This window comes from Sordaria macrospora, chromosome 2, assembly GCF_033870435.1.
Source record: "Sordaria macrospora chromosome 2, complete sequence".
Taxonomy (NCBI): Eukaryota; Fungi; Ascomycota; class Sordariomycetes; order Sordariales; family Sordariaceae; genus Sordaria; species Sordaria macrospora.
The window spans coordinates 2,507,526-2,523,467 of NC_089372.1; the positions used below are offsets into that span (position 1 = coordinate 2,507,526).

General features: G+C 52.3%; 3 protein-coding genes across 3 annotated transcripts; 1 reads left to right on the forward strand and 2 right to left on the reverse strand.

The window, feature by feature from the left end:
* Window positions 1-8: 8 nt before the first annotated feature.
* SMAC4_08363 (uncharacterized protein) lies at window positions 9-3,556 on the forward strand. The gene is made up of 2 exons (XM_003343887.2): window positions 9-644; window positions 705-3,556. The coding sequence occupies exons 1-2, from the start codon at window positions 576-578 to the stop codon at window positions 3,399-3,401; spliced, it is 2,766 nt and encodes a 921-aa protein (XP_003343935.1). The 5' UTR covers window positions 9-575; the 3' UTR covers window positions 3,402-3,556.
* A 3,717-nt stretch (window positions 3,557-7,273) lies between these two features.
* On the reverse strand, window positions 7,274-11,226 carry SMAC4_08362 (uncharacterized protein; the record flags this gene model as incomplete). Its single annotated transcript, XM_003343886.2, has 3 exons — window positions 7,274-8,550; window positions 9,226-10,032; window positions 10,118-11,226. The coding sequence occupies 3 exons, from the start codon at window positions 11,224-11,226 to the stop codon at window positions 8,013-8,015; spliced, it is 2,454 nt and encodes an 817-aa protein (XP_003343934.1). The 3' UTR covers window positions 7,274-8,012.
* A 2,193-nt stretch (window positions 11,227-13,419) lies between these two features.
* SMAC4_13236 (uncharacterized protein) lies at window positions 13,420-13,865 on the reverse strand (the record flags this gene model as incomplete). The annotated part of the gene is made up of 2 exons (XM_066091323.1): window positions 13,420-13,632; window positions 13,809-13,865. 2 exons carry the CDS (start codon window positions 13,863-13,865, stop codon window positions 13,420-13,422), a joined length of 270 nt encoding a protein of 89 aa, XP_065946090.1.
* Window positions 13,866-15,942: the final 2,077 nt, after the last annotated feature.

The window sequence follows — 15,942 nt, forward strand, 5'->3', positions numbered from 1 at the left end:
AAATAGGGGTTCATTGAAGCTTTCTTGGCCGCTGCGGCCGTCTCTTTGAACTTGCTGCCACCTGTGGCTTGTTACTGCCCGTTCGGGTCTTATCGTCATCTTGATGACCGGACGCTAAGGCAAGAACGAAGGGATGTGGCTGGCCCGTGCGCCCACATACTATCGTCCGCTGCTGCCCGCTGGAACATGGACGCTGCAGTGCATCAGGTGTGAGACCTTGTGCCCTGGGTGAGAACCCCTCAACAACTTCACTGCAATCCGGTTTCTTCCCTACGAAGCTTTTTCCTCTGCTTCACAAAAGATGGTCCTGCTCGATACGTCACATGTTTTTATTGAATGACTGTACATTTGACTCTACTTCCTTCTAGTAGCAATCAGTGCATTTCACGCCCTTACCACTTCATAGACTGCTAATTTCCCAGCAAGAGCAGCTCGGCAATCTGGAAATCAAGCGATGCTAGTGGACCAAGTCGCGTCTAACACTTGCAACGGAACACCAGTTTGAGCCAGTAAACATCATCTTCCTTGTTTACTTATCCCATTCCCAGGATGCTCAGTCACTGCAAGGCGGCAGCATGTCATACCTTTCAGAGCTTGCGGCGCTGACCGACGAGCTCATTGATGCCGTTGCCGCCGTCCCAAAGGTCTGTTGCTGTCAGCCCCCTTTCCTGGTCAATGCCTGCGTTTACTAACATTGCCATCAGACTCAAAAGCGAAAACTCAAGTCCCTGAGGGAATCAACAGTGCAAAGTCTGCTCAACCAGAACTTTCTTAGGACGAACCAGTTCGAGGTGCAGAATCAGCTGACAGGGCTCGTTGAACGCTTCCGAGTCGTCAATCGAGAGCCCCTCGGAGACGCCCTTGAGCAACGACTAGAGGCACTCAAGCCGCACGTCAACGACTTCACTCCTGAAGTCTTGCAGTTTCTTCTGGAGTTGTCCGACAAACCTGCGCAAAAGTCCAGACTGAGCGATCTTGAGCGTCTGAAAGAGCCAGAGAAGGATGCCGTACCCAAACTGACTTGGCGGCAAATCGCCAAGGAAGATGGTTGGGCTCAAGAGCGCGCTCTGTGGAAGATTCTTGACCATGCTCCCAGTTCAGACGAAGAAGACTACTATGAACTCGAAGAAGCCCCTTCTGATGTTTCCGTTGCATCCCCAAGCACGGCTTCTTCAGTTCCAGACGATGCTCCGCCCACAGCACAGGACTTGGCCATCAAGCTTCCAGGCGGTGAAGAGCTCCTGAGACGGATTTTAGACAGCCAGGACTGGAGAAATGCTACCCACGATCTTGACTCTCAGGGACGACAGCAGAAGACGCCCGTGACAAGTCTTCAAATTCTCCGCGAAGTCGTATTTATGCTGCGCGGCCTGCCAACCTCTCTTTTTGACCCAGCATGTAAACCTGTTCCCGGTTACATACTGGAAGGAGTTTCATGGCAAACCTACGATGCTCTGGTGAACACCTTTTCTGAGTGTGGCCGAAAGCTCGCTCCGCTTCGCATCTACGCTGGCAAAAAGGAAAAGGAAGAACCACTTCTCCAAGTGTTCCAGGACTCACTTCAAAAAGCTCTTCAGTCATTTGACCATGAACTGACTACTATTCAAGGACGGTTTGTTGCCACTCACAAAGATGTCATTGTCAGCCTAGTGGCCATCTTAACGGAACTGGGGCCTTCATTAGCTCCGTTATATGTACTCTCCGGTATTGTGCAGCAAGTCCATCGGGAGCGCAACACGAAGGCATTTCGCTACCTCGAACTGCTGTATGACGCAGTTGGGATGGCACAAATGGAAGGCAGTCTTGACGCATACAAGCTTCTTGGGACCATCTTTCTAGATTGCTTCCAGGTCTACCTGAAACCAATCCGATTCTGGATGGAAGAAGGGGAACTCCTCGCCGGAGACCGTACCTTTTTCATCGGCAAATCATCGGCGAGGCCCCAGTTGCACCAAATATGGGAGCAGCAGTTTCACCAACTCGTCAGCCCAGAAGGGGTCTTGAATGCTCCACGGTTCCTGAGTCCCGCTGTTGATCGAATTGTTCGGGCTGGAAAGAGTATCGTGGTCTTGAAGCATCTCAAGAGATATTCACCTGTAGCAACCCGGGTGAAAGCAGAGGAGCCACCCATGGATTTTGCTGCGGTCTGCTCGGATGTTACTAGCTTTGCGCCATTCTCGGAGCTCTTTGGCAATGCCTTCAACAAGTGGATTCAAAGCAAGTATCACTCAGCATCGATCACTTTGCTTGATATCCTGTTCGACTCGTACGGGCTCTCCCGGGCATTCGACGCTCTCCGATGTCTCTACCTTATGTCCGATGGCGCTACCTCGGATGCATTTGCCTCGACCATCTTCAGACAGCTGGACAACTTCAGCACGAGCTGGAACGACAAGTTTACACTGACCGAGATTGCTCAGGAGGCATTTTCACAGTGTGTGGCCGGGCATCGCTTGTCTGCCGATATCGACCAACGGTACATTGCCGACAGTCCAGCCGCTTCCCGAGCATCAGTCCGCAGCACGCTCCCTGCTATTCGCCTCATCTACCACTTACCCTGGCCCATTCAGATGATTATCAGCCCGGCCGAGGTCAAGGGTTACCAAACAATGTTTGTTTTCCTGCTGCAGACCCGCAGAGCCATCTACCTCCTCAAGCATCCCCTCCTAGGAACCACTGCCACACCAGCCCGTCACCAGTCCACTTATTACCTCCTCCGCACAAAGCTCCTCTGGTTCTGCAACACCATAATGAGCTATCTCACCACCCTCGTCTTTGCGCCCAACATCAACAAAATGGACGAAGCCTTACAACACGCTCTGGACGTCGACGACGTCGGCGAGGTACACTCCAGGTTCCTCGACCGGATCCTGAGCGAGACCTGCCAAGGCAAACGACTTCGTCCCATCCGCGACTGCATCCTGGACGTTTACGACCTGGCTATCAAGCTGGAAGATAGTCACCAAGCTGAGATGGCCAGGCTGGAGGAAGAGCAGCAGGAGATCTCGAGGCTCTCGACCTTTTCGGCTTCGCAGCAAAAGCTACAGCAGCAAAAACGCAAGACACGAGCAGGGAGGACGGCTTCGTTGTATAGCAAGACGGGCTTAGGGGTAGGACTCGATGGGGAGGGTGATGGTGATGATGATGAAGAAGGCGAGAATGATGCTGCTGCTAGAAACAACAAGTGGAAGAGAAGTATCATGGAGGATGCCCGCGGGCGTGGTAACTCGACTGCTGCAGTCATGAAGGAAATGCACAGCGACTTTGAGCGACACCTCAGGTTTGTCGCAAGCGGATTGAGGGGTGTGGCGAGGGGGAGCAGAGAGGATGCGGCGGCCAAGTGGGATTTGTTGGCAGAGATGCTTGAGGGGGGAATTAAAGAGGCGAGACATGTTTTCTGATCAAGATAGCTGGCTGTTACTAGGGTGTTCGTTACTTGGGGTGGGGTATCATCAGTGATTGTAAGGAGGTTGTTAATGCTATATAAAGAGTGCTGCGTATGTTCATTATATCTAGGTCGTGAGCAGTGTAGCACGATATCAAGAGTCTGATGGTGCATGCGAAGTGATTTTGTTTTACCGTGAACTGGAGTCTAGAGCATCGCGAGACCGTTCATCTGATGACTCGTGAAAGCCGGTTCGTAAATGACTATATAAGCTTAGCTTCCGTCTGGAGTAGATGACAACAGTCCAGACTTGGCCCAGTGGCTGAGTGGTGCCCGCGTTGCCTCTACGAAACTGAAAAGGCCATCGGTTCGCTCACTTGAAGTTGTCGGCAAACTTTTCTGGAGGGTTTTCCACTACTATGACTATGGGAGAGTTGTCTGGGAAAGTCTTGGGCACTCTCCCATGGTGGCCTGGGCTCACTCACCGTAGCGAAGGTCAGCGAGATCCCCAAGTACAGCGAAATATCTACAGCGAACATTTACAGCGGAGTATCTACTGCCATGTATTCACTGCCATCTATCTACTATATATCCGCCATTTACTGCAAAATATCCACCTCGACATGTCCAACGAGTATATGTATGTGAGTCTTTCCAAGCGGCTTCTTGGTGCCATTCCTGGGGGTAAAAAAATTTTTGGGTTTTTTTTTAGGAGTTACTTGGGCACTCTTCCTTGATTAGCGTACCCGTATTGGCGTGGCTATGCTACGGCCCAGACTACAGAGTATGACACTATCACGATACCTCCAGCCGGCTTCACTTATGACTTGGGGGTCCGTGAAGTGATAGGAGGCTCGCCCTATGTTAACATGGTAGCGACCATGAAATAACTTTTCAGCAGCCTTGTAAGCTCGTTCGGTTTCCTATTTCTATCGCTTCCACTGAGAGCCGCAAATTCCAAGATCATGTCCTCAAGGTGTGCGAAGAGAGGTCCGAACATACTTGAACCAAAAGAGTCCAAGAGGTATTTGATCTTTTTCTCTCGCACTTCAGCTGCCCTGGTTTTGTTCCGCGATAGTTTCTATCTTTCCTCGACTGTTCGTTGAATATGTCAAGGAGTATCATTCAGTCAATCTTCTCGGCCCTTTCACATAACCGACAAGACTCCCTTCAGCTTCAACTGAAATCTTGAAAAGTCTATACACTTGCACAAGCATCGGACATATCGACCTATTACCGACATGCCGTTGGGCCCTACATGATGTCGCAACATAGTTGTGCCACGCACCAGCAGCGAAGTTCTATACGTTCTATGCAAATGCATCGAAGGGTTCTTTAGGAACTTCCATCCAACCTTCCATCCAACCATCCACTTTCGTTCCATTTGGCTGCCGTGTGTACTGTGTACCAACCACCCCACAAGGCAACACACCACATATTGACAACCTAGGTACCGCAGAGAAAACATTCCGTGCTGCTTCTAGAAGGTCAGCCCGCTGCGGCGTTGCGGCGTGGCAGACACTGAGACGCATGTCAGATTTGTTGGCGTTAGACCGTCTCAGCCGTCATATGCGTGGAAGGATGACAGAAGTGCGGCAGAAGCAGAATAACATGTTGGATCAAAACCCATGGTTGCATAAGGTGCTGCAGGTGGCAGCCATGCTGCGGGGAAGATGAAGATGAACTGAAATGGAAAGAAGGAAAAAAAGAAAAGAAGAAGAAACGAAGGTTCAGAAAGGTGGGGGGTTTGTGCAGGTAGGTAGGTAGGTCGGCGTAAGCCGGGCGTGAGGTGGAGGTGGAAGTTATGATTTCGCGTGTGATGGCGGTTGTGATTGCGGTTTGTGTGTGATAGTGGCTTTTCAAAGGCTGCATTTGTATCATCTCTTACTACATACCTATAGCGCAGTGCAGTGTTTGACGTCCGTTGTCCACTTATGTCATGAATCTATCTAATGAGGATAGACACATCCAATGCCAACCTCTTGATTTTGAAATGCGAGAAAGGCTCATGGGCACAGTGATAAAAGGTGAAGGTGGCCGACAAGGCGATTACTTCGCGAAACTCCGCGAAACTCAACTTGCACATTTTCTCTCCCTCCCACCGTGACTAAAATGCTAGGTCAGGAACAGCCCTGTTGGTCAACACATTAATCAACCAATCACTGACTAGTTTATGCCAAAGTCACGGTACAGCTACCGTAGATACAATATAGGAATGAAGACGGATGGATTCGCTGCTGTGTCACTCTGTTGTCCTATTTCCAGAAACCTCCCGCCCATTAACCAACTCCTCCCGTGTCTTCTAGAATGATGAGCTGATGTTCCCTTCCATCAACGGCCAATTACAAGTATACCGGTACGGCACGACCGAACAAGAACGACCGAACAAGAGAAGGCACAGTATCTAGGTATTTGATGCGGCGTGCTCTAGATTGAAAGCTACCTTTCGACCTTCTGAGGACTTTTTCCAGAACATTTTTGGTTGAGGACCTGAAGGGGGCAGTCGGGTGAGGGCATACCTAGGTACCGTCCAGTGTGGGGGAGACGGAAAGAAGACCGGCAAGGGCGGGAGAGAGAAGCGATCCAGATTCCGACGAGGAGCCGCGCAAGAATTGAAACTGACAGAAGAACCAGGGGAGAACAAGTGGGATGTCGAGGTCGGTACGTACGGTTGCATCAGGTTCACTTTTGCGGAAAGAGTGACTGCAATGGTACCTACCTTACTGTACAGTAGTACCTGATGAACTGACCTTAAAAAGTCAATCGACGGACGGTGAACGGAAGTAAAGTTCTTTGCTTCCTTCTTTCATGTTTCCAGAACTCCACGATCCCGCCTGCCTGCCCTTCTGTACTTGCATATCATCTGTACTTTGTACCACGGTACCAAAGGTGAGACACATGCGGTACAGCTGTACCTACCTACCTACACCATGTTCAGACGGGCGGGAGGGAGGTGGTGCGGCAGAAGTACCTCTCTCCATGGTACTAAAGCGGTTACGCTTCGTAACCGCGCGAACCACGGCATATCGTATTCTTACAGCAGAGGGAGGGCCTTGCAGAACTGTTTCCAGGTTCAAGTTGTGATCGGAGATGTCAAATGTGCAGCAGTCTGTGCAATCTACCTAGGTACCTACATGCTTCCAGTGTTCCTACCCACCTACGGTAGTCTACCTTACATATACGTACGTACGTATGTACCGAAAAGCTGCCGGAAAACATACCAACGGCAGGTAAGCCACTTCAAGTTTACGGTATTTGTGGTAACCCAGCAATCTCGTTTAACCCTCCCTATTTACCGAATCCCTTCTACATATCTGACCACCCGAACCATTCGGTATCATTCATTCAGTGTCATCGCGTTCGTCGAAGGTTTCTGGAAAACAGCTGAAGTGAGTGCTACATGCCAAATGAATGTGTGAACTGTTATGATGCATTGCATGTGCATGTAGTATGTGTGATGAGTTGGAGGTACATGGCATGCATGGAAGGATATCGCATGATATTCTAGAAGCAGCAGCAGCAGCAGTGACAGCCAGCCAAGTACGGTACGTACGTAGCCAAGCGAAGGCATGCACTACGGCATGCAAGCCAAGAGGGCTGACGACCTTTCGTTACCCTTCGTTACCGAAGACACACAGCGTGGCACTAGTGCGAGCGCGCAATGGCAGCCTCATTGGGAAGAACTTGACTTGGGTAGGGACCTAGGTAGGAAATGATGAGCAATGAAGCTGGTTCAGGTTGTACGGTGGATACTACTACTACTTTTTCCTTGCTTCATTTTGGTACAAAGGACCTTCAAACAGATATTCGGCTTGATAGGTCCCCAGCCAGGTGAATACAATGTTGTGGATGATAGACAGACAAGCGGTTTCGAAAGGTGAGGCGATGGGGCAGACGGGTTAATATTATTGATCGGCAGTGCGACTCTTGAGGCAGCCATCCAGACCGAATCATAGTCTCGCAGTTGCGAGAGTGAAGTACCACGAACAATACATGCTTAGCTCCAGGCTCCCTCTCCAATGACTATCTACCACTAAGCCTCCAGTTCCTGGTACCCTCACCGAAGCGAGGATGTCGCGTCATCTTCCGCCCCCAACTAAAAATGCAGTAGTTTTTCCAAGCCACCCCTTGAAGGACAAAAACGCCGACACGCATCTTGCGCGTGTATGTGAAAGATATGAAAACATGTTTATCATAGTAAACAGGGGAAAGGAAAATAGACGATGCATCTAGCCGCCAGCTCTACCCAGATACAGAGGTGTCCTAAACAATGTGATCGTTGACCCACGAGCTGTAGATGTTGCGAGAGGTCGACAGAAAGAAAGAGAAGAGAGCGATGTCCGACGAATGGTGACCCCCAAGAGGGGATGAAATCAGTAAGAAAATAGCAAGAATCGAACAGGGAAAAAGAGAATCGACTGAAAGCGTGCACTACTTCTTTCCACTCTCGCGGTCACCCGTACACCTTAGCCGTACCGCATAGCCCCCCTTCATTGTACACATATCTTCATAATAAGAAAAGTAGAGGGCATAGTCTGGTCGCAGAGTCAAAAATACTCTGCACACCCATGTTCGTAAAAGAACTTATCGTCATAGGAAAAACCCTCCAAAGCGGCGTCTCCCTTGTTCAAGCTGCCATGGTTCTCGGCGCATGGGCCGTTGGTAGTCCGGCATAGATGCAGTCCATATCCCTGGGAAATCTTGCCTCAAGAGTTTCGCCCATTTGCCAGCTTAGTATACCTTCCGAACCTGTAGCTACAGCCTGTTTTCCGTCTCTTTCATTTCCATAGGGCTGGTCAAGGCCGTCGTCTGGATTTGCCACGTAAACCCGAATCCCGCCAAGCTCAAACTCATACTCTGACATATTCCTTCGTCCTCTTCCGACAAGCGGTACGACAAGAGCATCGTCCAGACCCTCAGTTCTCTCCCTGAGAGCTACCAACCTGTCCAGTCGGTGATCCAAAATTGTCTTGTGTGCCCTTGCATCTTCCCATACCGTATCCAGAATCTCCAAGACACTTCGTGCAATGGCAAGACCGTCAATCAGCCCCGGAAGATCTTTGATGTGTCCCTCCGCGGAAAGCACATCCAAAGCCTCGAGAACAGCGAAGCTGGTAAAGGGTGGTGGCATACTCGTGCCATCGGGGCCAGCGTTGCCAGTAGCCCTGATATGGTCTGCTACCGTGCACACCAGGCCCAGCAACTCATGAGCATTGGTGCGGGCTATGCATGCATGCTCGAATCTCTGCGCTGACGAAGTCGAGAAACGTGGATGAATATGTCGATGCGCTTTAACCATAGCGAGGTGGTAAATAAGATGCATTAGGATAAGGGATCCCTTATTTTCCCTTTGCACGTTGTCGAGTGTGGCGGCAGAGAAAAGAAAGCCAGGGGAGAGTGAAGTTCTCCAGCTTTCGAGCCGGGTTAGTAGGCGTTGATGGAATTTGGCCATAACATCCACCTCATCTTCTGAAAGACGATTACCGCAGTGCGCAGTACGATATATCAAGGCCATAACCTCTCCCCAAAGGGCTACCACCTGAATCAGGCAGCCCATCATTCCTACTTTCGTCCCCTTGTCGACTATCTGCGTCTCACTGTGCTTCTGGTCTGGCTCAGGAAGACTATAGGAGTTGAAGTTCTCAAACGCCGAGACCGGCACGGAGACGTCCTCTTGTTCTTCGAACGAGCCGATATCCATTGGAAGCCGGAGGAAGATGTCAGCTGGGTTGGTGACAGCCATCCGGGTTGGAAAGAGGCCATTGAGTCTCTCTAATAAGAAACATGACCAAAATGTCCTTCTCCTGCACTCTGCAAAGCCAGCCCGTGTCAATCCATACGGGAAGGATTTGAGTCCTACGTCAGGCGACTGATCCAACTCCAGATTCAGCTGCAAATAGGTCGCTGCCGAAACAGCGCTACTGGACATTTCGTTGGCATCGATAGGCCTCGAAACAGCCATGTAGTAGAGGGAAAGGAGGATTCTTGCCTGCACAAGCTGTAGTGACATTGTTGCGTGCTCTGTAGCGTAACGAGCTACCTGAGCATAGTGGTTGATTTGCTCCTTCCTAGGGTCGAGCCCGCTGGACCCAGCGGTCGACAGGAGGGAGCCAAGAGCGAGGATGCTATAGACGAGCATCAGATTTTCTGGGGACTTGTTTCTATGGTGAGCATTGTTCTGTACCCAGGTTTTGAACGCCTTCTCGGGGAGGAATCGGAAGGTCGTGGCATCGGTGGAGACGAAAAAAGAAGTTATGGTGCTGATCACGGACTCAGGATCGGAGACATACGGGTCTATTTGCCATGCACGGCACACTGCATCCTCGTGGACGCGGGGAAGTTCAGGCTGACGGTGCCAGGACAAGTTGGAGCGCATCATGTGGTCCATCTCCGGTGCCATAGGCGGCCGGTGTCCCCCTGCGGGAGCATAGTGGTCGTAACCTATGCGAAGCCGTTTTGACGGCACGGATGAGGCCATCTCGGGACTTGCTGGGCGAAGAGTGGTGCGTGGTGAAACAGATTCACTCGAGTGCGCGCTCGTCCTTACATACTCGTGCGGTGGTGGTCGAATTAGGCTGGGCAAGCGACGAGCATCGTCAACTTCGGCGGGCGGAGTCGAAGGCGAAGTATTGTGTCCACCTCTCGGGCTATATTGCACATATTGATATTAGACGGGGATCTGTGATCACGCAGAACACGAGCAGCTCCTGGGTAGGGGACAGAACCACTTACGCATTCTTGAACTTGCAAGTACGCCCAAACTTCTCGCATTGCGCGCATCTAGGGTAATCGGGATCACACTTGATCTTCTTCTCCCGGCAAGTGATGCAAGCGATTGCCAGCCTCTTTCTCGGCTTCCCAGCTTTTGTCACCCCCCAATGAGCGTTGACCTTCTCACCATCAATGATATCTTTGCAACGGGTTCCATCGTCGTAGATGAAATACGTTTCACCATCGACCTTTTCCTCCCTGACAAATCTCGGCAAGAAATGTGTTCCTGTCCAAATCTTGGGGCCCAATCCATCCTTGCCCACGATGACCTCGGAGGCACCGGTGCTAGCTGGTGTGGGTGGTTGTGCAGCCGATTGCTCGCTACGTAAACCCAAGCCTTCCTCACGGCCCGGGATCCCGTTCGAAAGATGGCTATGGGGTCGCTCAGTGGGCGATGATCTGTACGATGCGTACTCCCGGTTTCCCAGCCCGTAGTCTTGGCCAATTTCGTGACGCAGCGACCATTTGTTCCCAGCGCTGAAACCAGACTGAGAGTGAGGCCTTTGAGGCTCCGACTCCCTGACTATGGGTGATAGAGGGCCTGGGAGTGCCCGTAACGGTGGCGGAAAATGGGGCCGTTCATCAAGCCTGGGATCCGGTGTACTGCGTGGCTGCGAGGTCAATGACGGAGGAGGGAAATAAGAGGAAGATGCCGAGTAAGGTCTATCCCAGCTGCCAGCTGGGCATCGGGGATGATCAAGCGGCGACGATGATGTTGTGTACAGTCCTGGACGGTCCGAGAACGTCGGCGAATGTAGTGGGCGAAGTTGCGTTGTAGATGGGCCAAACAGGCTACTCAAAGAGGGCAACTGCTGCCGCCCAGCGTTCTGGTTGGTGCCGACGTCTTTCCGGGCTTGTGCCTCATCGGGACTGTTTGCGGAGGGCATATCGCCTGTCCTAGATACGGGGTCATAATGGGACATGGGCGGGGAGATTGGAACGGCGGAGTTCCGGGACCGCTCTTGGAGTTTCCTGAAGTTGAAGGATGATATATCTGAATTCGGCAGCTCGGGGGGAGTCGTGGGAATGGATAGCCGGTAATAAGTGTCGAGGCCAGAGGTAATACCCATTGAGAATAATGTTGGTTCAGCTCTGATAGGTTGGTGTCCTTGTTGTCATTTCACACCTCAAGAACCAGGCGGCTATGACTAGAGGCAGCCAAGGGAACCAGTGAGTTCTGATTCCTAATATGTAGCAAGCCCAACGGTCTGCTGAAGCACACAAAGAGTCGAACAAGGCGGCTGGCAGCTAGACGTTGGCCGAATAAAGGTGCGTAGGCGGCACAGTTCACTCACAAAGCCCTTGTATATGAGCACATGGAGAGAACTACTTAGTCGAGAGCTTAAATCTGGATGAGCATAAAGGTGAGTGCGTGGGATCGTGAGTGACGATGTTGGTTCTGACGATGATGATCGGGACTAGCGAAGGATTGGATCGAGGCGTCAACGGTTACAAGATCCTCGGGAGAGGGTGTTGCTAAAGTTGATGTTTGGGATGAAGGAGAGTAAGAAGGACGAAGTCGAAGTGGGAAGCCGAATGAGAAGCCGGGCAAGAGCGCTTGTGGCTGAGAAGGCTGTAAGTGGAAAGGGTTCGGATCTTGTATGGGGGTCCTGTGCATCTCCCGGCAAGAGCCTAGACGTCCTGGTCGGCCCCAATCTGGTGAAGCAAGCCGCTGTGGGATCCACAGACGAGGCAGGCTAAGAAGGAGACCACAGGACAGGGCTAAAACTGCTAGTGCTTTGTAGGGCCCACGGAAGGGGGGGGGGGGGGGGGGGGGCCTGCGTATGCTGGGGTAGTGGAGCCAGTGTCCAGGAAACCGAGTAAGGGGAAGGGGCACCGACGGGGGCCGCAGTGAATGGTCTGCTGCCTCGCTGCAAGACCTATCTGACCCGGGGGTTGGTTGGCAAGTTTTACTGTGTTTAAACCTTCACACGTGCCTCTGAGTTGTGCCGGTTTTCGTGGCCTCTTTCGTCCTGTATCCCAACATGGAAGCTTATTCGACGGAGAACGACTATTCAAAGCTCGTGTCCGATGCGTTCCGGCACAGCAGCGGCGTGGCGTCTTGTCCCTCTTTGCGTGCAGAAACAATGCGGAAGATAGGAAGCATATACACTAAAAGATACGCGAACTAGCCAGTATACAGTTGGTGTTCGGGAGTTCGATCTTTCAGTCTTGAGCTAGCCTGAGAAGGTGCTGGCATGGGGAAATGAGCGAGTCCGTAGAATGGTCTGATATGACCAGAAACGAAGGCTTGGGACTTTGTCAAACCAAGGGAACAAGGAAGAGAAACCAGCAAGTCCCCGGCATCGACTTTGGCGACCCTGCCTTTGCAATCCATCTGCCTGTTCCTCGTGAACTGCTAGCCGCATGGGATTATGCCGTAAACTTAGTCTGTAGAGAGGAGGGGCGTGGGGAAAGCATGTAAGGGGGCGTCGGAGCACCACGGGAGTTGCACGGACTGGAGTTCTCAGCAGTGGGTACGAAGAGTGTCCGCGCACGGCGGAGGGAGATGTGATGCCATGACGGGCTACCACGAGGCAAAAGAGGGTTCGGGAAGATAAGGGGCTGCTTAGTGGTTGAGGTTCGTTAACGGATAGTGGGAGGCTTTGGCCTGGGGGATCCGGGATGACAGGGGACGGGGATTGGGACCGGGTCTGTCAGTCCAAACAGGGGACGCAGCCAGGACCAGGGGCACGCTACTGTGTAAGATGCAAGTCCAATGCCCAGCCGCCAAGGACGATGGAAAGCCGTAAGAAGTTGAAGACTTTTTTTTTCCCTTTCGGCTTGTGAGGTGACGGGGAATTGGAACTGGAACTGAAGCTGGGGCTAGGATGGGCGAGAGCTGGATGGAACCACTGGCGAATACCGTACCGTGACACTAATCGCGGGATGACCGATTCATCTGTTCAAGATGATCTATCTTGTCTCGAGTAGAAGGTGGCCCGCGTGGGCGAGGAACGTCGTGTGGGTGTGCGGGAGCAACGGGTCTGGCAACGACCCTGATGACTTCTGTATCGATACCTGCCTGGCCTGTCTGCCCTTGCGTGCCTACCGTACAGCGTCGTAGTGTGTGCGGTACACTACCAGGCTCGTAGGTACCTCTACCATTTACCTTTCTGTGCTCGCCGGAAATGATACCCTGGACCAGAAGACAAGATACCGGGGAGGGCAGGTAGGGTAGGAAAACAAAAAGCGCCTGCAGCTGGAGCCAAATAGCGAGTGATCATGGTAATGGCCGCCTGTCTGCCCCAGTCCTCGTCGCATCAGCCTGTCACCCTGCAGTTGGCGAAGTGGCTCCCACACACAGCTCCAACAGGACGGCACTTGCAGCCATTTTGTGCTGTGAGGATGGTGTAGTGTAGGTTACGCAGTCGAGGTAACCGTCCGCGCAGGATGGGCACTGGATCTCGGCATCGTAGTTCCGCACTGTTTCCAGACGGGCTAGAAGGGTGTTCGTTATGCCTTGCCCCGGGAACCTGAAGAAGCATAAAGATTACCGTCCTACTGCCTCAAACACGCCACGCAGCAGCAGCGTGGCTCGGCGAACAGTGAATCAAAGGACGGATAGGATGGGGCAAGGCGCAAAGTGCAAAGGAGGAAGGAACACGGCAACGCTGGATGATGTCTGGGGCATCGGGAGATGGGGACATACCTTTGGCTCGCTTTGGTTTCCTCGAGGGGACTGGGAAAGAGACCCATGGGGGAACATGTGAGGAACAAGAGGGGGCAGACCTCTAGTGTAGGGGTGAAGCCATTTCTACCGATGAAGGACACCGTTGGTGGTTACGGCCAAGTATCTCCAAGCATTACCGTCCGGTACTTGCAAAGTAGTCCCACCCACCGCAAAGTGGCCATGCTGCAACTTTGCTTGTGTAGGCCGGCAGCAACATCGATTGGCAGCCTGTGGTTTCTTCTGATGAACCGTTCCGACTGCCTTTCTTGATCTGTGCCGCCGCATTCTGCTGCTAGTGCTGCGTAATACCGGACTTGCAACTATCCACACGCAAAGCAGAGGGAGCCGAAACGGGATTTGGCTTCCTTGACGAGCTGACACTAAGCTGGCCGGCGATTATAGTGCCGACGGGTGCCAATTGTTGCAAAGGGCTGCCCCGTCACGGCGGATAGCTTCGTACGATGATGGACTCCGCCAAGGCCAAAGCTTCCCCCCGTTGGACTAGAGGATTGCTGTGTCCTGTATGTCTTGTCTCTGACTGGAATAGCCGGTGGCGTCTTTTCTTCCCATTTTTTTCCGTTCTTTCCCTGGTCGGCATGTCTCTGATGCCGTGCTGTCACTAGCGAGATGAGACAAGATCATGCCGCAGCACAGTCGACATCCGACGACTTTCTTTGTTGCTGGTCCAGTCTCTGGTCCAGCCGATGATGGCTGATCGGCTCGCTGCCATCTTGTCCCCAAATACGATGACCATGACGCTGGTGATGCCGATAATGGTGCAGCAGGCACAGTGCTGAGGACGGCCAGTGTGGCAGCCTGCTTCTGGGTCATTGCAACGAGGGGTTGGCTCGGTTGGAATCCATACACGGAAAAGTTGTTTTTTTTGTTCAAAAAGGTTGCCGGGAGAAAAGAAAAGTGTCCCCGGCTGTTTCCCCGAAGAAGAGGGGAAGTGGAAGCTTTGGCGGAGCTCACCTTGAACGCGCTAACAGCTCCCTTGCTAGTGCATACCGCAGACGCAAGGTACACTAGCTCGATTAGCTGTAGCCATGGGTAGGGATCTGTTAGCGTGCTGTTAACAGCTCCACTGCTTAAAGTGTCCGAGTCCGACCCTTCCAGTTCCATTCCGTTTCAACCACCTGGCACAGATCCCTCCAAAAGGAAGGAGAAGCTCGTGAAGCCCTCACCGAGTCACCTTCCTCACTCAGCGCACTCTTAGCGGGCAGGTGAAAGGTACCCGGAGGCTGCATGTGTTAAGAGCGCACCGGCTCATGCATGGAAAAAGTAACATTGGTGCCTGTCGAGGTACATTGCCGGCTGTTTGCTGCAGGTGTTCATTTCCCAAGCTGCAAGGCCAACGTTCCTTCCCTCATCCACTCCATCGAGGTCAGCGTCAGCTTCCATTCCCTCCTTCCTGACACCGATGGGCACCAAGACTTGAGGCCGGCGCTTGCTGTTACATTGAAGCAAGTCGCCTTCTGAAATTGCTGGAGGTATCCGGCTCTTCTTCCATTCCCTTTCTTCTCCGTCCCCCACGACATCTTTTCGGTCAATTACTATCATCGAACGGGGTCTTATTGCAGCCAAGTTTCAGGATCGCGCGATAACCATTCCTTACAGACGAAGGTACCTATCTCGACATCAACAGGACTGCGCCACCGAGACACATGTTTCCAGAAGACCATGCCACAACGACGCATTGTACAAAGATGGCCGACAGTGCCTCTGTTTGTATCCAACAATGCTGGACGAGAATGCCTTGCATCTCCAGCCGCCCTTTGGACATAAATGGCCAATATCTCGGCAACACCTGCTTTAAGCCAGTAAACTCACCTCTCGGCCCGGCATCCATCTGCCTCTCAGATCATCAGATTCCCCCCTCCCGGCGGCGGAGGTGTTCCCGCTGTCACCAATAACTCAGCATGTAACTACTATCATAGTGTAGTGTACGATATGCGTTCATACCAGCGGGATGAGGTGGGACATCTCCCGCCTGGGTTGTACGCTACACAACAATAGTCTCTTGGGCCCGCGCGTCTGTTGCCATCATCACCGGGCTACCCACATAATATTGCCGTGGTACGCTGTACAAATGGACGGAATACGCAGATGCCCT